This window comes from Corvus cornix, chromosome 1A (assembly GCF_000738735.6).
Source record: "Corvus cornix cornix isolate S_Up_H32 chromosome 1A, ASM73873v5, whole genome shotgun sequence".
Taxonomy (NCBI): domain Eukaryota; kingdom Metazoa; phylum Chordata; class Aves; order Passeriformes; family Corvidae; genus Corvus; species Corvus cornix.
In genome coordinates this window covers 8,278,618-8,304,346 of record NC_047057.1, presented here as the reverse complement: position 1 = coordinate 8,304,346, position 25,729 = coordinate 8,278,618, and the positions used below count along the sequence as shown (strand labels likewise).

The 25,729-nt window shown below is 37.4% G+C and overlaps 1 protein-coding gene across 2 annotated transcripts in view; it reads right to left on the bottom strand.

Annotated features, from left to right (window-relative positions):
- Positions 1–16,538: 16,538 nt before the first annotated feature.
- The window catches only part of SEMA3A (semaphorin 3A), a 237,616-nt gene continuing 228,425 nt past the window's right edge, over positions 16,539–25,729 (bottom strand). For both annotated transcript variants that reach the window (XM_039571065.1, XM_019283654.3), the window contains 2 exons: positions 22,358–22,500; positions 16,539–20,836 (listed from right to left, as the gene is read on the bottom strand). In XM_039571065.1, the coding sequence (XP_039426999.1) occupies positions 20,381–20,836; positions 22,358–22,500 (599 nt within the window). In that variant the 3' untranslated portion in view covers positions 16,539–20,380. The remainder of the gene's footprint in view (positions 20,837–22,357; positions 22,501–25,729) is intronic.

The following is a 25,729-nucleotide window of genomic DNA, read 5'->3' as shown; positions in this document are numbered from 1 at the left end:
ATCAATTTTACAAACTGCTCCATGTGTTCACATATCCTAAGGTCAGAGAAAGCCTTGTGATAGTCTGGTTTGGTCTGTGGGGTAGGAGATGTTATCTGAATTCTACCAGAAAATTCATGTTCAAAATTAGTGATTTCCATAAAAAATAGCTGCATTTGGTTTAAACATCTGTCCTGACTCTGAATGTACCACAACTCCTTCTAGCTTGGCTCTTAAGCATTCTTACTGCTGGCATTCATGCCCTTGTTTGCATCTGAATTTATCCCATTTCATCTCAGTACTGAATGTTACTATAATTTGCAGTGTGTGGTCGAGAGCTCTTCATTAGCTGAATTCTGTCTCCCAATAAAGAGCCCCTGAACTGTGTTGAAACTGTCTTTGCTTTCTTTTGGTTAAACTAAACAGATTGATTCATCCTTGTTAGTGAGTTTATTGAAACAAGAGTACTTGCAGTTAATAATAACATTTAAAAAGGACAGACCCCCATCTTCACTGGTGCCCTGGGAGACAGGGGGTCTGCTAAGAGGTATTAGCTGGGGAGAGGCAGAGTGGAAGAAGCTGGGCAATGCAGCCTCCTTCAAGCCTTTGATAGATTTTTGTCTTGTATAAACAGTATTAAGAAGTACACAAATACTCTCTTGTTTCTGAGGAGCTTGAAATCCTTTGTAATTCACAGTGTATTGAATCTCACATCTTGCCTGGAAGGTAGACAAGCATTATCCCTGTTTTAGACAGGGGGAAATGGAGGCAAAGGGAATTTATATGATTTGCCTCAGGAGCAGATTATCCTCCTGCCTTATTCACCAGCCTGAGCTTCAGCTTTTCAATAGATAAAAACGTTTATATTTGAGTGGGATCTGCAAGGGGATAAACATCAGGAAATTTCCTTCTAGTGCTACCTGTGGATCTGTCAGTCCCCAGAGATGAATATATGTAATATGCATGACAATTTTCCTCCATCTTGCATAACTTCAAATTTCCTTTCTATTCAAAGAGGGCCTGATTCAAAGCCTGTTAAAGAATGAAATTATTCTTACCAGCTTTCAATTATGTATAAATGTATCTTCCATTTTAAAATGTGATGCACACACTAATGGATCACTATTATTTCACAGAGATGCATTTTTTAAAAATTATTCTGGGCTTGTCTACAGCTTCATGTAGGCAGAATGATTATCAAGTTATACATTTAAAATCCAAGTCAACAAGAAGAAAAGCCAGTGATGATTTAAAGTAAGCTCATAACCTTTCTTTTCTCCATGCAGTTTGCTGCTGGTGTGTTATCTGCTTTAAAAATCAAAGCAAAAGAGAAATTAGCAAATTCACAGATCCCCATTTAAATCAAGAAAAACATGAACTTTTGCTCCAAACCTGTTGCTGTTAAATTCAGTTTTGTGCTAGAGAAGAGCCACTGGATGGCAGCCTTGCTCCTTATAAATTAGAGGATGCAGCCTCTGCTGAACAAGCTTTGTTACAAACCTGCAGCCCAAGTATGTCCCTGGCCTGTGCCCTTGGTAACCGAGGTGCCTTTGCCTGATGGTTCAGAGGCACGGAGACTCTTCACATGCAGGTGCATTTAATCTTTTCAAGATGTAACAAAGCCCTGTAAAGCTACACTCTGTTGTGTAAAACACAATACGTCCGCTGATCTTTCATGTTTATTCAGCTTTTTTGGGGGAAGAAGGGGGTGCCACAACAAAAGAGAGGTAGAGTCAAAAGTATCCAGCTTGCATGTTTAAGCAATAAGGAGATTGCTCCGTTGTCTACCGTAAACCCCGCCAGTGTGCAATTTCCTTTTTCCTGTTCTCCAAATTAGTTGGTAGGACCCAGTTCCCCCAGGTGGGAATAAGTTCTCCAGACTTCTTGGAAAAAGCTGACTAAAAGCTCCCTGTACAATTCCACTTTCTCCTCGAAACAACTGGGGAGCTTTGCCAAAATGCCACATATCCTATTGCTGTCTTTCCCACAAACCTGCTGATGTCAATGTGGAAATTTACCTTACTAAGTTTGATATTGAATCTTTGTACCAGAAAGATATGTTTTGAAACCAAGATAATCTACTCCTTCTACAATAGTAAGATTTGTTCATGCTTCTGTGAGATTACTTTCTCCAGATGGATAAATGGAGGCAAAGCGTAGGTCAGAGCAGGCAGATTAACATATCACAAATGCAAATCGTTGTAGGATCCAGGTGCCTCAGTAATAAATGTGATCTTGGTACAGTTCTCAGCATGTCAGTGAGATTATAGATGAAGAAATCTCATCTCTACTGCCTTGGACACATGGTGTATTCAGTTACCCCTCCCTGGTTGCTTTCCCCTGCTGAAGGCCAAGATATCCCTCCTTCCAGCTGGCACAGAAGCTTTCCCTGTTGTGTCTGTCACCCTGTAAGTAGCAATATTATCACTCTGTGATTTACCATGCTCCCGTCTGCTGGCCTTTCGGTGTTTGGCACTTCAGTCCCAAGGAAGCAGAGCCTGTTCCTAAATCTTCTCATATCTCTGAACTACTACAGCAAATACAAAATCCATGGTCAGTAAAGGTTTCTGCATGTTCCTGTGTCACCTCACTTTGCTATTTAGAACTTAACAGAACTTTTTCACAACAGAGCAAGGACACTGCTTAGTCAGTGAGGATTAGTAAGGAGACTGCTGCCCTGTCTCCCCATTCATTTCCCACCGAAGGAACAAGTAATCTGCTTGTGAATGAGCTCTTGACCCACCTTTGTTTCCATGTGGCATGCAATGGAAATTCATTAGGTGTTTTGGTACTGGCGGTAATTCCAGAGCTGATAACCACATAACAAGGCCAGTACATACAGAAAGGCAAGCTCATGAAAAATCCCAAGCAAAACTGTTCCTGCTTGCTTCTGAACCTCTGAAAAAGCCTTGCTCCAAAATCATTGCTCTCTGCTGCTCCCAGTAAAGGAGAATCTGCATCAAAGAATGAACTGACATGCAGGTATCCGTGTCTTAGTCTAGGTAAGAAAATACTTCATGCATACTTGTTCCACTTTATGGCAACCCCCTGCCATAGAAGCATCATTCTTAGCAAAATACTATTTCCACAAAATCATGTGTGTGTGCTACACAAGCATGTTCCTCCTTCATTTAAGTCTGTAAAATGAAATGTCTGTTACTGGGAAAGAGACACTGCAATTTTAAAAACATTCAGTATCTGTATCTCATTGTTCTCATATGGGGCAAAGGCCTGAGACAATGTAAGGAATTCACACCATTTCACCTGAACTATGCAGATGAGGTGCTTGAGGCGGTGAACTGGTGACCAGGAACTCTGCTGAGTGGAGAAGAGTGCCTAGGGTATCATTTAGTCCCCTAAATTAGATGTCTAAAGCCACAGCATGAAGACTATTTCCTTTTTCACGTATTTTATGAAGACATCAAGATCTGAATGTTTCTATCCAAATCATACTGCATATTTCTGTGATACTTACTAATTTTCTGTTCCTGTGCATTTGTTTTGCACATGATACAGTGTTGTACTGTGCTGCAGATGTAACATGTTCAAAACTTCAAGCCTGACCAGGTGGTTGCCTCTCAAGAGCTTTGGATTTGCCTGTAGAATATGCAGTTATCACTTCTGATCCTCCGGAGGGAGCCTCAGCAGAAAACGCAATCAGATGAATATAAAATCCTCCACAAGTTACTACAACACTTCAGCACAGCTGAGACTGAGAGCAAACAATCCTCTCTCACTTTATCAATGCAGTCTGAACACAAGCCACCCTGGAGCCTAACTCTGCATTAGTGAGTACAAAAATACACTTCTTAAAGAGCAGTTACCACATCTGAAATACAACCCCAGACAAGCAACAACCATTCACTGAGACACGTCCTAAGCACAAACCAACTTCTTTCCAAGTATTCAGCACACCACAAAGTAAGGTGCACAAGAAGTGCTAAAGGAAATCTGAGCCACTGTCACTGTTTTAGGCTCATGCCTGTCGTGCCTGGTGAAAGAGGTCCACACCCTCAGTGACTTTGCTGATAGACTTCATCTGAAGAGGCAAATCTATCATCCCCCCCACACTCTGCCTAAGGCTAAAAAACCCCATCAGATCGTATGTTCCACTGCTTGTGTTAAACCTTCTATTTATAAATGATAGGTGATAAACTCTTTCGGAAATAACAAAAAAAACTCTCTTTCCACCTTTAATACCCTAGATTACTGTAGACATCAGCTGGGCCAAGCTAAAGAAGAATGGAAGGTTTGGCAAGAGATTTTACATATTTACAAAGATAGAACAAATGCTCTTTAAGTCATCAGTAACATACTCCTTCATGGCAGTGATGATGACTATAAAGCGTACATAACTGAGTAAACCAAATATTTATAACATAGATTTTATTAGTAGTATTTATGACCTTTGGTCTTGTTTTTCTTATCACATAATAAAATGTGTTTACAATACAATGACTATCCAGAATATAAAAATTTCAATTTTTAGAAATGCTACTTACTCAAATTTTGAGCCAGTTCTGTAGCGCCTGGGATCTGTGAAGGCAACTAACCACTTGCATCAAGGTTCAGCCCTTAGCTTTCATTTATTTTTTCATAAATCAGGCCTCTCAATCTGGACTACTGGAGTGGTCACCAGTTCCAGATCAGATCTCAAGCCTTAATTTCTCTTGAGTGGGGTGAACCATCAATTATACTGCTGACATTTTCTTAAATCATTTGTTTTTCCCTTTTCTTTAATTTTTCTTTCTTTTTCCTTTCCTTTTCCTTTTCTTTCTCCTTTCCTTTTCCTTTTCTTTCCTTTTTTGTTTTACGTGTCTTCAAATGTAATGATAATTTACAAAGAATGTTCAAAGCCTTGTTTTCCACAACAGAATAGGAGTTAAATAATTAGAAACAACACCACATACAGCAATGAAAGCAGTTAGTGTTTCTCTTAAGATTTCTGAGTCACATTTCAGGAATTTATTTTTAAAATGTTTTTTCTTCTTTTACTTTTTCTGATCTTCTATTTCCTTGATTTTTCACTGATTCTTTCTCACGCACTTAAGAAAACCAGTGCCGAGAGTGTAAGATGTCATTAATATGCCATTGTTTTGGGCACAGGCATGCACCTCCTCTCTCTATGTGGTAGAATTTGAGATTGTTTATACTGTCTAGCTAGGTGAAAAAAATTACCTAATTTATTGTTATAGTAAGGGAAAGGCAGTTACTATACTTATCCTGTAACAAAATGTGGAAGTGAATAAATATTCTGAAACAGAAAACACCTTCTTGCACATCTCTCTTGAGTCCTGTCAATGCAAAGCCAAGACCCTCATCAGCTCAGCTCTCTCCCTTACAGGGATCTGGTGGCCGATTTGTCCCACTTCAGCTCTCTTCTGGTCTGAGGTTGGATGTATTCCTCCACCTGATGCTGTATTTTCATTTGTGGCTATTTAGAACTGCTTAACAGCAGAACTTCTTAACAACAGACATGGTGCAAATCCCATACATGAGATACAGCAGTATCTTTCTGATTCTTATGTCCTGGATCTGCTCCCTCTTCTCCAACAGTGTCCCTGTCAGTGATTCCTCATATCCCAATTGATCTGAGATGTGGGTTATCTGCTCATCTTCCTTTCAAAGAGCAGTAATTCTGAAGGGATGTGGGTTTTCTTATTATATGTGAGAAAGGATATTCACTGTTCCTCCTTTTAGCCAATTTTTACTGTGAAAAACCAGATGCAGATTTACCAAAGGCTAAATCTGACAACATCAAAGACTGCTCAATGGCTGTGCTGCTAACTGAGGCTATCTGAAAACTGCTGTGCATCTGTATAATGTTCTTAACATATTACCTCTATGAACCCAAAAAGTAGTAATATTTACAATGTTCAATTAACCTAGTAACTTTAGTATTCATTAATCTTCACAAGTTGTTCAGAGTCTGCTGCATTGAGAATGAGAAATAGCAGTAGTAAAATGATCAAAGAAGGCTATATTATTTGTTCCAGGTTCTTCTTCCTCTGACAATTCCCTTCAGTGGTTGCATTGTCTTTTGTGGAAACAATCCTCTGTTGAAGGTAGCTGAGGACATCATGGGGGGAAGGATAATTTATAAAGAGAAATGGTGGAGGAAAACACCGAGAAAAACCTTCTTTTGGATCATAACCAAAGCTGAATCATATAAACAGAAAGAAAGACAAGAGAGAATAAAACACAACTGACAAAGATCAAGCAACTCATGTGGATGAAAGTCATCACTTTGTGGGAAATGGAAAGCAGAAGGAAGTGACCATCAAGTATTCCCTTTATAATGGGCTGACATCACTCAGTTCTCTGCCAGACAAGGGTATCAAATTGTTTGTGTTCCCATTTTAGGGCAGTGGGGAAAGTCATACCTGGCTGTAAATTTTACTACCATTATGTTTTTGTTCTCTGGAGACTCTAGTCTGACAGCAGGAAGACAAATATTGATACATTAATGAATTAATATTCTACTGGGTGGTGACCTTTGTGAATACTCTCGTTCTACCCTAATAAATAGTAATTCAGAAAATTGTTGTCATTTAGTCTGCTTCTGATAAACAAAAGGGAAAAAAACCAGGCTTGCTTCCTGAGTCACTGGATTATCAAGAGCAGTAGGAGACTAGTGTATTGGGAAAGGAACAAATAGCTTTATGAGGATTTGGGAATCTCCGAGACCTCATCACCATCAGTGACCTTCAAGACCTTCCTATGAGAAAATCCAGCTGGACACCTGCTTCTCCCATTCTGTGGTTTGCAAATCTTTACCTATTATAATTGTCTGAGCATATTATGTTCTCCAAAGAAAACTAAACTCCCTTATGTGAAAACTAAGCCATATGGAAAAATCATATTTCCCAGATAGTGGATCAAATATATTTCATATGTTTGAAAGACACTGTGTAGTTTAAAAAGAACTGGCTTGAGCTCATACCACATATAATTTTTGCTATGGAACAAGATATGTTTTAAAATGAGTGAGAATATGAATAAAAGGCTATATTTATACCAAAAAAAAAAGTAGTTAGTTTCATATCAAACAGAAATTGTGGTAAGGAATTTAGGTTATTTTGTAGATGATTAGGTTATTTTGTGAATGATTCTGGGGTAGTGCAAACACGAAGCATGTGGAAATACATATTGCAAGCCCATTTACTAAGGAAGAGTGAACAGTTTTGTGGTTTCAGGCTTGGAAAAGCTGGGTTCATTTTCTGATTGAGGCACTCAGGCACTGTTATCCATCCACTTGGTTATCCTTGGCCTGAGTTCTCAGGTGTAGAGCAGAGACAGCATTGTTTCCTACATGTGACACAAGGAAGAAAGAAATCTGCTACTGAAGGCATGACAAAATAGGGTATCTAAGTGCCTTTATAGATCAAGTCCCATTCTGATGATATGTCTGAAAAATTTGCTATGATTGTTTATCATCAATAAAAAATAATTTTTATTTGTCAAGATATGATAACTCTAAGCCCTAAACAGTTGGAGGAAAATAATGCTTACTAAGAAGATTTCTAGAAGAAATACAAGTTTTTTGAGAAGTGATTTTTCAGTTGATTACTCTTTCCCTACAAAGAGCTGTGCCATTTCTTGTAATATTAAAAGGAGCCCATGAAATGAAAGACCATTCATAAAAGAAGATTAAGAAAAACATACATGCTTTTTAATAAAATACTGAAGGCATTTTGGCTGTCTCTAATATAAATTTAAAAGGCTAAGGTTTGATAAGGATCTAATAAATAATCCTTCAATTTAGTTTAAAAAATTATTTGACTTTTTATGGAAGAGGTACTTTTAATCTACTAGTTATGAACAAACGCCAAGATAAATAATCACAGTGATTTCAAATATATACAGATGTCTTTCCTCTTTCAGTCATCTGTTATTCCATTCCAATCCCAAATTCTGGTTGTGGGCAATGTGCTAAATGTTCACATATATACACCGACAACCACTGCAACCTTCAGCCCCATCATGGAAAACACACAAGCTCATATGTAAAATAATGATTCCCTAAAGGTATTTTGGAAGTTACATAGGTAGGAAGAACAATGCCTATAATAAGCAACATAAAATAATCCCAATTTTACCTTTGATTTAAATCATGCTCCCAGAAACAAAGTTGCTACTTATACAGTTTTAATTTGATTATTCACTGAATTCAGTTGTTTGTAAGGAGCTGTTAGAGTGAATTAGGAAGACACTAGGCTGCACTGTGCATGTAGGATCAGGTTTATTTTTCTTTCTATTTATTCCTCAAATGGGTAATCTGAAACAAGACATAATCAGTACAATTTTTAAGGAAGACTTATCACAGCTGTCATCATAATTGGTTTCCCATCATGCTTATAAAAATAAAATGGATAATGATAGAAGAAGTATAATCCTGCTTTTTGCATTGTTCTACACAGTTTCAGCTGTGCAATTGGTTTTCTCACATTCGTCAGTGAAAATGTCTTTGACATTTCATAAAACAATGCTCAGCAATAGCTCGTTAGCTGTTGTGATAAAGCAATCATTAGACTAATCAATAGTATCTCAGTACTGTCTGGTGGTTCTTTCCAGCTGACTATTGTATTGACTTGCTCTTTCTTGCTTTAGCTTGTAATTACTGTTTTGGTACAGGTCATTTTCTTACTTGTGTGTTGTATGATTAAATATTGTAATTCATAAGTCTTTTTACAATCTTACAATATACATCAGTATATTAGTTATAGTTATAAAACTATATATTATATATACCATATTATATAATACATAAGTTCTATAACATATATATGTTACATATATTATATATATATGTAATTATATATTAGTTATAAAAGCTAGCACTGAATGCTACATAGGAGTTTAAAATATCTGTTATCCCTTAATATCTGATAGTTTAGCTATCTATTTACCTGCAAAACACTTCTCAATGTGGCGTATAGAGTGTACCTTAGGGTCATATATTTAAGAATCAGATTATTCAATTTGAAGAAGAACAGTTGTTAAACTACAGCAAACATTATTAATGCTAAAACAAGAATCAAATTATCATTTAACCTAAGCAGAATAACATAGAGAATATCAGACAGACAGAGTGCAATTAGCAAACTTCAGAAGAAATTAGATTTTGGAACTACTTGTGTGTGTGGTAGAAAACAATGCCAGAGTGAATCTTCTAATGTAATAATTTCAAGGAGGCAAACAGAGGATGACTTCAGGACTTCAAGTCTTCAAGGACTGTCCCAGTAAAACTAAAGGGTTGGCATTTTAAGAATTTATCAGATATCAAACAGTTGAAAGCCAGGAGGTTATTCTGGGGAATGATCAGTGTACTTGCTTTTTTTTGTTATAGTCTTACATGCACATTGACTTTCAACCAGTGTTTCAGACAGGTTGTTAGGCAAGACAGACTTCTGGTCTGATTCAGCACACGTGTTCATCATGCTCTTATGTTACGAAGATATAAATAAGGATTAATTCCTGTGCCCTAATAGAGAAGGATTACAATTTAGAATTCATAGAATTGTAGAATAATTTAGGTTGGAAAATGTCTTTTGTCAAGTCCAACTGTAAACCAAACCCTGCCAAGCCTACCACTAAACCATGTCCCTAATCACAACATCTACAAGTCTTTTAAATAACTCCAGGGATGATGACTCAACCACTTTGCTCTGAAGCCTTTTCTGAATCCTGACAACCCATTTGGTGAAGACGTTTTTACTAATACACAGCCTAAACCACCATTTATCTCATGAAACAGATAAAGACACACATACTTCATAAAAATAATACAGAAATTTACCATGTTTTCCAGCAAGATATTCAGTCCAGCATGAGGAAACCTTGGTTGACAGTACCTTCATAATAACCCACAAGCTAATTAATGTGTTGCAGATTTATTTCAGCTTCTCAAAGCTATAACATGATTATGGCTAACTCTAATTGAATGAGCAGCCCTGAACATATCCAAGAAACCTATATTTCCACTTTCCTCCAGAAAGAGAAGAGAAAACTGTCTTTGAAATCTTAAATCATAAGGCATCCTTATGACGAGCACAGGCCAAAGCTGCCCTGTGAGCAGGTTATCTCCTTACTACCCTTGAAGAAGTTTACACTTTCCTCTGAGGCACCTGGTTCTTCTTTTCTGAAACATGGAAGTGAATGACATACAGCAATTATTTAAGACCAGTATTGTACTTTTTATATTAATCCATTCTTATAAAGCATCATTTCCAGGAAGATGCTGAAAAAAGAAAGCCCATATTTGAAACAGTTGGCTTAAAATTCAGTCTGAGCTCTTTTTTATGATGTGAAAATATCCTTCTTGGTAATACTAGAAGCTTATGCTCCCTAGAGGTATTTACATGAAAAACTGACAGTTCTCCTTAGTTTTCTTCTCCAAGTCTATTTCATATATCAAGATCTTCTGCAGAGATCTGAGGGGTCATTGTGTGGTGTTGAAAGTGTTGTCAGACACCTTTCTGAGTGACCACAGACTGACACATAACTCCACAGTGAGAAAAGAAATGTAAACTTTTATGTGAATCAAATAGGGAGTTCAAATTAACATTTCTTGCTGTTACACCTAAAATTCAAATGCAAAATCAGGGCTAAAACATGTTTTATCTATAGCAGCTTGATGTTATTAGAAATGCAGCACTGCTTCTGCACCTCCTTCTATTAATTCACTTAAAGCAGGTTTTCCACACAGAGCCTGACGTTGAATGCCTCAAGCCATTGCTTTTAGTGACTCATGGCAGGAAATGCAAATCCTGTCTTGATCCCATTCCATTAAAGATAATGGTAGAATTTCCAAGAGCTACGATGGAAGCAGATTTCACTCATTTCCAAGAACTTTTCCTGGTTTTTAGCAGTTCATTATGCCTGTAATACTCAAATGAACTGGAAGAGCCCAGTGCACGTGCATGTACCACTTTATCCTTCTAATAGAAAATTGGGTCTTTAGAGGTTACCAGTAATTGTAACCACTTATTATATTTATTATGGAAATATTTCATATTTTCAATTCTTTTAGCATTGTAGTTCTAATACTATTTCGATGATTTGGATAAATCCTTTTGGAGATCTCTGGTGTTGGGGTAAGATTCTGGCTTGAAGGAGTGACAGAGGTAAAATATGGCAGGCTTCATTCAGGATCATCTACATGGTGGGAGTCATTGGAATAAAGCACTGGGGATGCAAGTTCTTGGCACTAGCAAATTAAGTTCCACTTTGGGAAGGTAGTTGAAGGGAGGAAATAGTAGTACACTGCCTTGCCTTGAGAAAATGAGTAAGTATTCCTCAACAGACCACATTACCTCTGTGATACGTGTGCTGGTTCTACTAGATAAATCTAACTGACCCAACTGGTCTAAGAGCTGAGGTTTAACAGTTATGCAGTCCATTTTATCGACTTGGTAAGCATTTCTTTTGTTAGTGGTATTTAACTGGCTTGCAAGGAACACAAAAATGTTCAATGCTTGTAATAGAAGCAACATTCATACTTGTGACAAAATAGAAAATAATGTTTTTAATTTTAAAAATAAAACAAAATAAAATATAGAAGACAGTGAGACTTGAATAGAGACTGCATTTTGTGTTCTTGTTTTGTATTAATTTTTTTTTTTCACTTTTTCCTCAATAAAAAAGCATCCAGATATTATGTTGTGGTATTCTTCATTTCCTTCCACAGACCACCTCTAACCTTTTAATGGTCCTAGAAAGATTTGTCCTGATTTATACAGACATTATTAGCAAACTATAATTTGTGATGGCACCATACCTGGAAGTATCCCTGGAGCTTTACTTAAGGTTTCAGCTTCTTCCAGGTGCAAGTGCTGCAAAAAAGGATTTAGTGTTAACAATAGTTCCAAATATTTGCGGAAATATTTTTCTGTCAGGCAACAGTATGTACAATTGCCATCATATTGTCAAAGTACAGTGAATGCCAAACAGGAGAATTTCTAGGAGACAAAGAAACATTATATGCCAAGTGTGCCTGTGATCCACTCTGTGTCCAAAGAAGATTTTTTCAGCTGCATTATGTCTGCTATTTTGACATGCAACTGTGGACTTAATTACAAGTAGTTTAAGTTTTTTACATTCAGCCATTTCTCCCCCTCCAGCTTGTGAAAATCACAGATACATATGTGAAACATTTATCATAGTTTGAAGCCCTGTTATATTCAATTGCTTTACACTGGCATCAAACTGTTTAGCTTTCATGAGTAACATTTTGAGCCATAGTGAATAACACAAGGATTGAAGTTCATACCTTTCTGTATCCTGACTGTTTGATGGATTCCAGTCAACAAAGATGGTGGTGGAGCACGCAGCTTTATTTATTTAGGTGAGGATCTAGCTAAGTATACTGGTTAGCATTAAAGACAAAAAATACAACTTGCTGATTTCTAGAAGCATTGGCATGTTTACAAGAGTGGTGTGTGCACATCTTTCATTAATAAAGGGAAATACGGTGAAAAATTCCACAGTGCTCTAACAGATCCAGATCAGTTCCATCCTTTAAATTGAAAATACCACAGAACAAAAAACATCACTTCCCCTTAGCTATCTAGAATGCAGAACACCACAAGCAGTCTTTTTCATCTGTACTGGACATCAGACAGCTGTTAAACTGGGGCAAGGGTTGAGCCTATATTATCTTCACATACAACAGCAACTAAAAATCGAATTAAATGAAGAGACAGGCATGAAGCAAGAAAACATTCTACCCCAGGACATGCCTTAGGAACAGAAACATGTGATTAAGTCACAATTAACTAGGGAAGAATATGCTTAAGATGGTGTTTCATTCAGGACCTCTGATAAGCATGCAGATGTTTCAAAAACAAAGTCCAGTGAGGTGGGAAGCTTTTCATTATGCTCGTTGAGCTTTACCCCACTCATAATTTTTTAGCAGTGCAGTCACTAAAACAACTACCTGACATGGCTAAAGTTGTAATCTTTTTTGGTTTGTTTTCAAAATGGAATTTTGATCAGAGTCTAGCAATTTATTTTAAGGTACTGTAAAATTATTTGTTGATTAAAAGCTGATACTTAAAATCTTTAACCTGTAGACAAAATTATAAAGCCCTAAAAACAGAGCTTTAGAATAAAAGTGCTGACAAAACCCTTACAAAAAGAGCCACACTGGGCCTGCTATAATAATAAAATAACAAGCAGAAGAGGTAAGTTAAGCCTTCTTCAGAGGAACTGGCGCAGTCCATCTGTTTGTTCTGTTTTATGGAGCTATTCAATGTAGCATTGTTCAGCAAAAGCAGTTTGTGGTAATGTATGCTTTCTATGCAGTGCTACAAGCCCAGAAAAAAGGTGATGTAAAACTTAAGGGCTTAAGGAAAAGATCATTGCAAAACACAGCTGAAATATCTGCATTTCTTTTGTCTGCTCTTTTCCTCTCCTGCCTGCAGCTATAGCAAGAAATGAGAAGTTTAAGTCATATTTGATATTTACTTGTTGTAGTAGATCTAACAGAATTACCACGGTCTTTTTATCCTTTTTCTGTGCAGAAACATGCATCTCCATTTGCCTCTGCATAAACAATCATAATTCATGTTAACATGCTTACAAGAAATGATGACCATGAAACTCACAGAGAAATGAATACAATATATTTGGATAAACAAAAAAGTAGTACAGGCTGTAGGGATACCCCATGTTGAGAGGTGTAAGGAAGAGTTTGTTCCCAGGGCAGACCATCAGATCTTATTTACACCAGGCTGTAAGGTGGAATGTCCTGAAAAACTGTTGAGCTTGTTCACGAAATCAGATTCACCCTTCAAAACCCATCCCAATTGCCTCAGATGCAGCTCCGTGGAATGTGGTTGTGCACAGGCAGACCTGGCAGGCTCACATGTGGGAAGAAGGCCAGATCTTTATCTTCATGAGGTCTTCTCTGATTAAAGAAAAAGTGTTATAATCCTGTGCACATTAATTCTTAGTAACTGTTTGGTGTATACTTTTTACTTTTTTATTTCAACATCAACTAAACTGGACCAATCAAACTGGAAGCAAGTTGTGCTGTTGTAGTACTGTTGGTTTATCATAGGCTTTCAGAAGGCAGAGAACTGATTCTAAATGTGGAAGACAAGTGACCTCAGGTGATTAAAAGCAATTCAGGAATGGTGTTTGAGCTTCCTTGGCAGCAAACACCAAGTTCACCTGATTGCACTTGGGAGTCCTAATGACCCTGCCCACTCCAGGGCTCATCCCACCCTGCTTACAGCCCCTGGCACTCAGTGTCTGCCCCAGAGAGGCTGCAGGATTCCATCTCCAATCCCACACAATCCTGCCCATGGGCTGTGCCAAGCCAGATCCACCTGTGGGCTAATGCACAGGGTATGTGCCTGAAGACAGGGACTGGAGCTGTGCCAGCTGTTCCCTTGCCTGCCTTGTCCTGGACGTGGGGATCAGGAGCTGGCTGGCAGGTCCTGCCCTCAGAGACCCCTTACTGCCCCCAGACGGAAACTTTCCATCCCTTAAAACTCCCTGACAGGAATCTTCTTGCATGGTACCTCATAGTTCAATGAGGTTTTTGCTGCCCACCAAGGCCTGATTTTATAGCTGTGGATGAGAACTGGACATTTTTAGGCCTAGTACTAACCTATGTCACAAGACTAGATGGCATGATAGGTTGACTGGAACATCTGCCCACAAAAGCAGCTCAAGGAGGGCTGGTCATCAGAAATGGGGTTCCCCAGGTGTGTTGAAGAAGAGAGTAACCTTCAACAAGGACTGTAGAAACCATATAATGACTTCTTTGGGTTAATATCCACTTGTGGAAAGTGGAAACCCATTTCCTGAGAGGGTGAAAAACTGCTCAGAGACAAAGGAAGTTTGCTTTTCTAACCTAAGTGAAACTTTTTCAGTTTGGATATTGCTTTACTAGAGCTTTGGGATTTAGCTCAGATCATCCTGAAGTTGTCCAAAATGTCAATCTTTTATAAATTCCAGGCCAAAAGGTCCCAAAAAGGCGTCTTCTCCACAGTTTCTAGTTTTTCTATGAAGCTCCTCCAAACTTTCACACAAGTATTTATGGGGAGCAAAGAAACTGGCTGAGTCACTAATACTCTGATCTGCTTGTATCCTGTTACTGAGCATTCTAGGGATAATAGTCCCTTTGTTTTATGCTTTGGAAAAAAACCATCACAACTTTGCCTGCCATTAAATGGATATTTGATTGGGAGCTCAGTGAATGTGACCTGCAAGGAAACAGAATAGTGTGTTTCAGTCTTCACAGAGGAAACATTTATAACAATTTATAGCTGAAGCCACCAAACATACTCAAGAGATGTACTAAAATTACATCTAGAGCTTCAAATACTTCAGGGAAAAGAGGATTTAATCTCAGTGAAAGCTGGCTGTTTAAATGTATATCTACCTAGCTATGCATTTGTATATAAGAACAAATAAACATAAAATCCAAAATGTTTCTTCTTTCTTTCCACTCATTGTCATTGAAGGTGGTCCCCAGGCATTGTACGTTCCTGAGTAGTAACAGGACACTCATCTTAGCTGTGCTTCTGCAGGGAATTCTAGCAATGGACACAGTGTGGCTGCATCCATGAACAAGGGTCTTCCTCTGTGAGAATTTATAAGCCATGCAGTCGACACAGAAATACAAAATTACTGCTTTTTCAATTAGTGGATTCATTGCTTGCCATATTAATTTCATCCTTTTTGTATTTGCTGCATCCTTTGTAACCCACTGAGTTGCTTGTCTGCTGCTGAGGGTTTATTTTAATTTTCAGAAAACAGTAGTAACCACAAGATATCCTTACAGCATCCTTTTGAACCAGACTCCTCTACCCTTGCTCAACAGGAAGGAGCATGGGTGAGGCTGAATGGATTAGTGATGGCTCAGTACTACTGGTTGTTTCTTCAGTTCTGTATGTGCCAAATGGAAATAATGATACTTTCCTTCCTCCACTTCTGTTCTGGTGTATTTAAACTTCATGCTTTGCAGGACAGCATTTGTCTTATTAGCTGTTTGCACAACGCTTAGTGCCATGGCATATTACTTTTAGATAGAGCCCCTTAGCACTTCCAAACAGCTGCTAAGTTTACCAAAGGATACAAGGGTATGTCGGTAACAGACAGAACCTGATTTATTCCACTTGCTTTCTGTGCAAGCCCGTTTCCAAAGGGAAGCAGCATAGCTGTCCTAAGCCATTAGCATTGCACAGAGTGAAATTTCATCAAGTACAGCAACTTGCTGATATTCACATGGCTTCCAGGCTGATTTACAGTTTGGTTCATGGGCAGAGTGCAGAATCGGGGTGTGCATATGCGTGGCTTTATCTGCACAAGCTCAGCAGTTGTGCCAAAAGATAGGCTGAAGATAGGTTCATGCCTTTCATTTTGGGCTTATTAGTTTGCAGTCTTCAAAAAAGAAACAAAAAAAGCCATTAATAAAAAATAGCAATCCTTCTGACCTAATAAACAGAGCTCATACACATTGATAGCATTATATTGGCAACAATGCACTCCATATGCTCATGAAGGTTACAGGGCACATTTCCGTGTAAGCAGTCAGGACACTGAACTTCAAATATTTGGAAGAAATGTTTATTTAACAACTGAATACATGCTAAAAGAAATAATTTACAGCAGCAGTTTCATTACACTTTCTCTCCAGTTTTCTAGTTCCCATCTGAATTGAAGTGATAAATACAGAAGTGGAATTATTTACTATCCAGTGATGAATGCGTTTAAAGAATAATCGCACAACTCCGACACTGATATAGCAAATAAACCACCTTATCACTTGTGTGGCAAAATCTTGCATTTTAGTATTTTGTTGAACACACCGAAATGGAGTACCTCTAGATAACAGTACTTTACACTGTACCTCCTTATCTAGCCAAAAATATTTACACCTCTTTTGACTAATGTGTAGGTAGCAAAAACTGAACTATTAAACACATACCATTGATATTCACTAAATAATACATAAAAAGGAACAGTAAATGCGCATTCACATGCATTTAATTTAATTTTTTTTACATAGTGAATTTATTGGGTCATGAAGATTTAACTTTGTTTTGCAAAGATGCACATTTTCTCAGTTTGATGTTATAGTTTAACATAACCATACAGTTTTTAGGAGCCATTGAACAAATTCCCATTTCAGTGATCTGTGCAAGTGCAAAGCACAGATGAGTAAGAATAAGATTCAATATATTTTTGTTCCTGACAGATGGATATCTTAAAACAAATGAAAATAGATCTTTCTGGTTATAAATGAAATCCTTTATTTCTCTCCAGCTTAAACACAACTTTTTACTTACTTTTTCTAAAGTCTGTAACTAGAAGTTTAGAGGGTTTTATTGGCCATTTACAGAAATACCATTTTAATCTTTATTTTCCAACTTTATGTTGCTTTAAACAATAATGACATAAATGGGGGTATGAATCTTACTGAAGCTGCAGGGCATCTTTCTATACATGAATTAAGGCCTGTGCTCTGAAAAAAAGTTCATTTCACATCAGTATTAAATGTTGTTATAACTTGACCATAATATGAACTTAAAATCAAGAATTTCCACTGTTGGCTTGATCTTTTGCCCTCTTCTTTATATAAACAAATACAAAGACTTAAACAAGACTACTCATGTCAGTGAGGATTGGGTTGAAGTTTGTAAGATACGATCATATCAATTGTTCAATGAGACTGCCAGGTCATGGTAAAAATACTGCATCTTCTGTAATTTTTTTCCCACAGATTATCTTTCTCAGTATAGAAAAACATATCTTAGAAGTCTGACTTGTTTCCTCTTCACGCATTGTGAAAGAGGTTGGTTTTGGCTCGATTTTTTTGTAACAAGTTGTTATAGAACCAGTTGCTATGAACATGGAAGAGAAAAAAAAAAGTTACACAGCAATTCCATGAATCTCTAAAAAAGGAAACAAAGTGATTTGGGGTCTATTGAAATCAATCTGTATTTTTCCCACTGAATTCTCTGAGTTTCATTTTAAAACTGTTTCCTTTTGTAAGAAAGAGTATTGTAGTAACTAGATGGTACAAAATAGCCCTTCATAAAAGGCTAAAAAATGTTCTGTGATTAAAATTAAATCATTCATTTGACAACAGTGCTCAGAAATTAACCATAAGCTGAGCTGAAAAATTAATACTCTTGCATAGAAAAGCACATAGCTGGGCATATGTTTTAATTCATCCATATTCAGCACACCATGAAATAATGGGAATTTAACAGCGTACTGAAGTTCACAAGAGTCAGGTTAAACATGAGAAAGACTTAAAGCTGCTTGAAAAATAAATTCCCAAGTGCTTTCTTCAATCATGGCCCTACAGCCTTGTCCTACTCTATTCAATGATTTTTTTTTTTTTTCTGAAGATATAAATGACAAAAAAATCTTGCAAGTTCATCCCCTCCAAAGGATTCAAAGGGGACTGAAGTAACTCGGATGTTAGTGAAAATCCAATTTCTAGGGAGGCAAGAAGCCAAGGCTTCCCTAAGCAGGATACTTGAATTAGTGAGTGGCAAGGAGACTGGGGCACATTGTGACAGATGCTGTCACAGCAGTTGTGTTATACTGTATCTGATAAGGCTGATTGATAGTGTAGCAATAAATTGATAAATTAAATACCACAGAGTGAATAACAACAAAACAGATCAGTCATCAGTGCAGACACACTTTTATATAAAAGCTCCTTTAGCAAACTAAGGATTTGGCTCTAGTAATTTTCCCCACAATGACATTACTTGAAATTATGTCATTTACAGACTTTACCAAGGTAAAATATGAGAGGCTGGAGAAAGATGATCTCAAAAGAACTGGACACCATAGAACTGGGGACCAAAGGCACATCTGTGCTGAGGTGAATAAATCCACTACTTAACTGACACTCATGATGCAAGTACATTGTTTTACCCTGCGGCTCTCCTGTATACAGAATAAGACAGAAGTGCAGGACCAAATTTTCTGTTAGTATAAACTAGTCTTAAGCTGAACTTCACCAATTTACTACTTCAGCAGATTACACCCACAGATAAAACTGTCCCTCAGATCTTAAAATGGAGAGCTGGCTTTGGGGTTGCTATTCATGTGGCTTAGTGTTGTTTCTTTGCATTTTGGTGACCTGGCCCACAGAAGGAATGGAGAACTGAGAGTCAGTAGTGTGGACAAATTTCTACCATAGAGCTGGGAACACAACTCTTTAAACTGAATGTGAGCTTTGCTCATGGATATATGACAGTCTATGAGCATCAGTATTTAAATATTAGCATTCACAAAAACGAACCAAGAAAGCAAGAGTGTAATTAGCAGACGGTATTTTAATGCTATTTGTTTTTTTAATTAAAAAAAAAATATACAACTGAAAATCAATGCTCTCCTCTTCATTGGTTCAATCTATAGGAAGGTATTATACAAGTTGAATAATTTCAAATACCATACTTAGAAAAACAGAATGCAGAATACTTCCATGCTATACAGTGACTTTCATGTTAAAATAGCTTAGTTTTAAAATTGCTTTGAAGTTACATGTCATATAGATTACTGACAGGGGAGGAGGTTAACTGCAGTGTGACCAGCTCCCCTGGAAGTTTTCCCAAACAAAAGAGTAAAGCAGCTCATAATTGGAAGTTGTCTTTTTTTCATCTAAACCAATAATTAGAAAGTACAGTATTTCTAAGACAAAACATCTAATCTATTTTAGAAAGGAGCTAATGTTTGCTGCATATTTTTTCATGGTACATTTAAATTATACTTTTAATAAAATACATCTTTAGATCAAAGCTGAAAGAAGTCATCAGTAGTAGGCCAGTGTACTCCACATTTTTTTTTTCTTCCAGATGATGGATGGCTTATGTTGTTCAGGTTTCCACAATCAATCTCATTCAGTATTGTTTTTCCTCTTCTAGCACATATAAACAGGAGAACTGGTAGACAAAACAAGAACAAAATCCTTGTGTCCAATCACGTGTTTAGACGTTCATCAGCTTAATGAGTTCATGCAGTTTTATATAAGTCTAGAAATGGTAGTGCTGCTGATGAAAGGTGGGGCTTGTTTTTCTTTTCTGTAAGATGACAGCATGAAATACAGCATTTTGTTTATATCTCTGTCAAAAGAGAAAGCAAAACTTGCCTGCTGAATACTTGCAGAAGTTTTTGAGCAGTCAGCTAGGTCCAGGTGAGTTATCATCCTTGAAACTCTGGTCGTTCTGGTCTTAGAGCAGAGAGGAAGGAATTGCTAGGAAAGTTAGAAATGGATTTTATTTAAACCTAGTGGAAACTGTTTGACCTTTCCACTCTTGTAAACATCCACATAATGCCATGAAAAGGTTCATGAATATTGCATTTTTTTCCAGTTATCTGTCTATACAAGTTTCTACTTGGATGAGGTTCCTAGAGGTAATGTAGCTCAGACACTACGTGGTGCCCTCTCAAATTCATGGGTCCTCCTGTTTCTACCTTTTTTATTCTCTTGTAGGTGCTTCCACTTATTTGTGTTCACCTGCGCATTGGCAGGCCTTTGCCGGCGTTGTTTGCGGTCTCTTTTCCAAACCTGCTCACAGAACTCATCCATTGTGTTGAGATTGGGGTGGTTGATCAACTGCATGAAGTCTCTGTACCAGATCTTTTGGCTGGGGGTCATGCTGTTGGTCGCATCCTTGGTCTTGGAGCCATCACCGTCTTCTTCTTTATGGAGCAGCTCTTCCAGGTGCTCATTATCGATCACTTCAAGGGTCACCTTGAGCAAGGTTTGCATGAAGCCGTGCTCCACAGCATGACAAAAATAAACACCAGAGTCCCTCCGGTGAAGACTTCGTAGCAACAGGCCCTGTTCTGTCCGGATCACGTGATCATCCACTTTTATCTGTATTGGGAAAAAGTGGTAATTTCAACAGTTATTTTTCATGTATGTGCCACATTATCCTCTAACCATGCTACTTCTTTATTACTGCTCCTTGTAACTGGTAAAACTTGGCCAAGAATTCCCAAACCCACAAAAAAGGAAAACCCTTTGCCAGTCATTTGTAATTATGAAAGGCTCAAATATTCTGGAAAAACTTATATACTGCCAAGAGTTTGGGGGATTTGGAATTTACTCCTTAGTAATTACTGATGCTGAACAAAGATCTGTTTCAACTCTGTTAGATGGAATTGCTGGAAAGATTATGGAAGATCTGAGCCTGTAATGAGCAGAGTCAACATGGATTCATTTGGCTGTATTACTGAGGCCACATTCACCATTATCTTTCAGTCAAACCTAGATCCATTTGCAGGAAAGGTTCCTTGTCTTCCGGTTGTGCCTTATTGCAAGAGCCCTTATGGATAGAAGTGGGTTCTGCATAAGTGGAAAATTTACAAACAAGCAATTAAAGATTAAATCTCAAAATTTTAATATTCAAAAAGCAGCTGTTCAAAATACTTTTTTTTCTGAATTAATTAATATCTAGAATGTAACTTCATTTTCTGAATGCACATGCTGCTGTAGACAGAAAGGGCACAAACCAGTTTGCTGCTCTCTCACTAAGAATAAATTCTTAATAATTTACTACTTATGCAAACAGAACAAAAATATTTAAAACAGCTAAAGTAACTATTCAGAACATGCTTTGAATATATATACATATTTAAAAATACTTCAATGGAACAAACAAGCTTTTGTTTCCTAGCTTGACCTCCCTACCTACCCGAGTAGATTATACTCTCAAAAATATGCGTGACCTGGCTTGATATGACTTGAAAACTTGGATAATTAATAATGTAAGAATATTGGTGACAAGAAAAGGAGAAAAATAAAGTATAAGCTTTACAACTCAGTGTTTTTCCCTCTATGAATACTGCTTTTGATGGAAAAAAAAGTACAATTTTTCATACTCTTGTGTCCACTACAGTTCTCAGTTCTTCATTCTGACTCTGTGTTATCAGCAATAAAGTCTTAGAGCACACAGCACATGGGATGCTCCTGCCAGACTGCACTTCAGTCAAACAGTATAATTGGGTGAATGCAGTTAAGCTTTTTCTCAAAGGTGATTTTAAGGCCTTTGTGATATTTCAGTTCATATAATCTTTGTAGGATGTTTCAGTCGACACTTAGATAGCACACTACCTTTTTTTGTTTCTGGGATCTCTGATGCAAACCAGTGTGTTTTGCAGGGAGTCTGAGCAAGGAGAGGATATGAATGTTTTCTGCTGTAACAATCTGTAAAACCTATTAGGGAGCTTACAGGATTTTATGGTAATAAGAGTGGGAATATGCTGAAGAAAAATGGGAATTATAATATTCCAGAGAAATTCTGCTCTACTAAAATTATTCTGGGAAGGACTCAGATTGAAGTGTATCTTTATAGAGAAAATTAGTTGCATCTCTCTATTTTTTTTTCTACTGTACCTCTTCTTTGCGATCATCATTTTGCTTCTGGAATTGCCAGTAGACTACGGCACGCTGAGATTTTGGACTGCACTCAAGGAAAGTGCTGCTATTCTCTACTCCATAGATAATCTTCTCCTCCAGAGTCTGACCACTTGGGTTATCTGTAAAGCATGAAAAAAAAAAACCAAAACAAAACAAAATTAAACTACCAGGAAACTAACTCTTAATTATTAAGTAAATTTTTTTGTTTAGAATTTGGTCTCCCTTAAAGTGTTTAAAGATAAAAACTTAAAAAAAACTTTTCCCATATCAGTATACCATTTGAAAAGTATGCATCAACACCTCTATCTTTGTAAGGACCCATGGTAGTAGGTTTGTTGGTTTAGTGGTTTTTTTTAATTGTATTTTAAATCCTAACAGCTGTTAACATCTCAATATGTGAAGTTAATGAATTTAATTGTGAAGTTTTGTGTAAGCCTCATTATTATTCATCAAGGAAAACATCTTGGACACGACAAGAATTTTTAATAGCAAACTGTATGCAATGAGAAAACTCAGGGTGTAGTTGTAGAATGTTTGTAATGATGCCTCCTGGGCTCTATGGTCATAATACTTTAGAGCAAAGTAATAAAACATGAGGCTATTTAAAAGTAGAATAATGTGTTTAGATTATATGGCATTGCAGTTTGCTGAAGCTGTTAATGACCAGGAATGATGTTTTTGAGGAAACGATTTTCAATTAATCATTTCCCCTCATACTGATATAATTTATGGAAATGTAATGAGGTTAATAAACCAGACATTATGGGAGGGGAAAAAGAAAGTTAAATAAATTACTTCCTTTTGTAACAACAATGTTTCAAGATATTCATCAACTTGCTGGAAATATCACATAGCTATAGGACTTATATGGTATTTGATTCTTCTCCAATACCACAGAGGCTTTAAGGCATCATGTTTCAACTCTCCACCTTACCTCTTTAAAATGCTGGTATGGACTTAAGTGGAAACAATAATCCTGCAGAGTAGATGAGGAGGAAGGGTTTGGTAGGCTATTTAACACTGTGTTGATCTCATGGGGTTTCCTGACTCCTTGCCATTCTTTGCCTTTCTTTCAATTTTTCACGTTTGATCTTTAGCACTGGAAATCTTTAAGGAACTAGTTTTGATATGTTTTAACAGGAAAATTATGTCTATTTAAAACCCCGTCAGAGAAATCCTTTGTCCAGTTTTGTTTGCTCTCAACTGTGCCTTTCTCATACTGGCCATGTTGTTTAGCAAACACAAACTGTTAGATGACTGCGACAAAGGTAAAAGTAAAATTGAGCTCCTGGCTTACGCTGACACAGAATCAAGTGCCTTTCAATAATGATTTTCAGCCCTGAGAGGATGGCAGAAGGGATGTGGAGCAGAATAAGGACTGATGCTTGCCCAGTTCTCAGAAAACATCAAATGGCCTATTACACTAAACAAATAGGAAATGGGTTTGCTTGCCTTCCTCTGCTGGATTATGGACCTTTTAAGCGAGTGGGGTGTTCTTTTAAAAACCAAGTGAAACAACTGTTATGACATCTCTCAGAAACCACATTCCCATGAAGAATGTCAGTATAGCTTCTGTCAGGAAGATAGGGAGCAGTGGAGGAATGAATTAGAAAGCGAAGGAGCAAGAGAAGGGTAAGACAGCTGGAATAGAGCATAGCCAAGGTGGTGAGGTCTGAGATGGAGCACAGGTGAATTAGTGTCATTGAAACAGAGGAACTGGAAATATGTGAAGAGATTAACTGAATATAATTAGAAGTGGTAAGATAAAGATTGGAAATGGGAATGATAACTGGTAACTGATAGTCTGATAACTGATGGGTCCAGATTTAACACTGTGAATGGCTGACTGATGAACTGAACTCTTCTGTTCCGAGTTAGGTGCTCTAATTAAGGAACAAAATTTACACGGCTGAGCAGGCAGTCAGATATCCTCACATAGTCAGAGAGAAGCTGTTCGATAACTGAACTGGGATTCACAACAGACAGCACATACAGGCCTGCAGCCTAAGACACTTACTAGAAAATATCCCCTTTTATAGACTGGGACACACTTGTTACTGCTCCAGCCATGTGCTTCTGTGAAACAGTGATTTACTGGCTTCCATAATAAAGGATGGAAACACAGGAATTTCACCCTAGGATGCACGTTGTGTCTTGATTCCTCTCCCAGGCTCCCTGAATCGTGATTGCAGAATGGCCCAACTTTGACAACAGCAATCCAACAGTTTGGGTGTTTGTATTGGAAGTAGGAATATCAAGTCAAATTTCTAAGCCTAAGTGAACTTTGGGTCCTCATCTCCAGAGTCCTAAAAAGATTATTTAACCAGCAGATTGCTCATTAGGGGGCTTGCAGCACCACTTCATCATATTTTCCTGAACATGGCTTAGTTCAAGTGAATTACATAGGGGCAGAGCACATGTTACACTGTTCTCATTAGATCCAAGGGAGGTAGTTTTCTAAATCCTAAATATCAGTATAAAGGACAAAACCAGGTCTTTCTTTGGTAAAAGTTCTACAGCCTATGAGTAGTAGCATGTTTTTAAGTATATAGAGAAGTTTCTGCTGGAAAACTTAGGTACCTAGGATGTTCTTAGTATCTAAGAAGCTAGTCACGAGTTTTTTGAGAAACTGTGCACTCTGACACCATTTCAAACTTCTGTTTCCTTGGATCTGGTCTATGACATTCTAGTGTGTTAGAGAACACCACAGAAAGTGGGTGAAGTGCTCTTTAAATTTCTTCACAGCTGCAGAAAATACAATATGGGTGACAAACACGCAATGAGAGAAGAAGCATTTTAGAGATTCTTCAATTTCCATTTCCATGATTTGAAGGAGCAGAAGGCAGGTCCAGAAATGGCTATAAAGTTCATGTAATATTTAGCATGTGGAGTGCAAGAAAGTAAGCAGTGATGGAATAATCACAGGATCAGAGTGCAGCTTTGGGACTGAGAAGCTGAAGAGACTGGAAGGAAGAATGAAAGTCTACAACGTTCAGAAAAGCAGCTGGAGGAATTAGAAAACTATAGAAGTCATGAAGTTGGTAATGAAATTCAGCCCAAAATCCTGTCTGAGAGCAGCAATTCCCAAAATGAACCCAACAGCAGTATCAGTTTACTACCCTGATAAATACCCTTTAAGTACATAATTTCTGACATAAGCGAAGAAGTATGAAAGGCTAAGTACTTATACCAAGATTGCTTTGCAGATGAATGAATCTCACAATACAGTTTAATTCAGAGTGATTCTTTGAACTTCCTCTGGGATAAATCATGTAAAAAAGAAGTGTCTCTTCTTTAACAAATTCTTCTTCAAAAAATCCTGAACTTGATAATTTCTTGATAGCACTA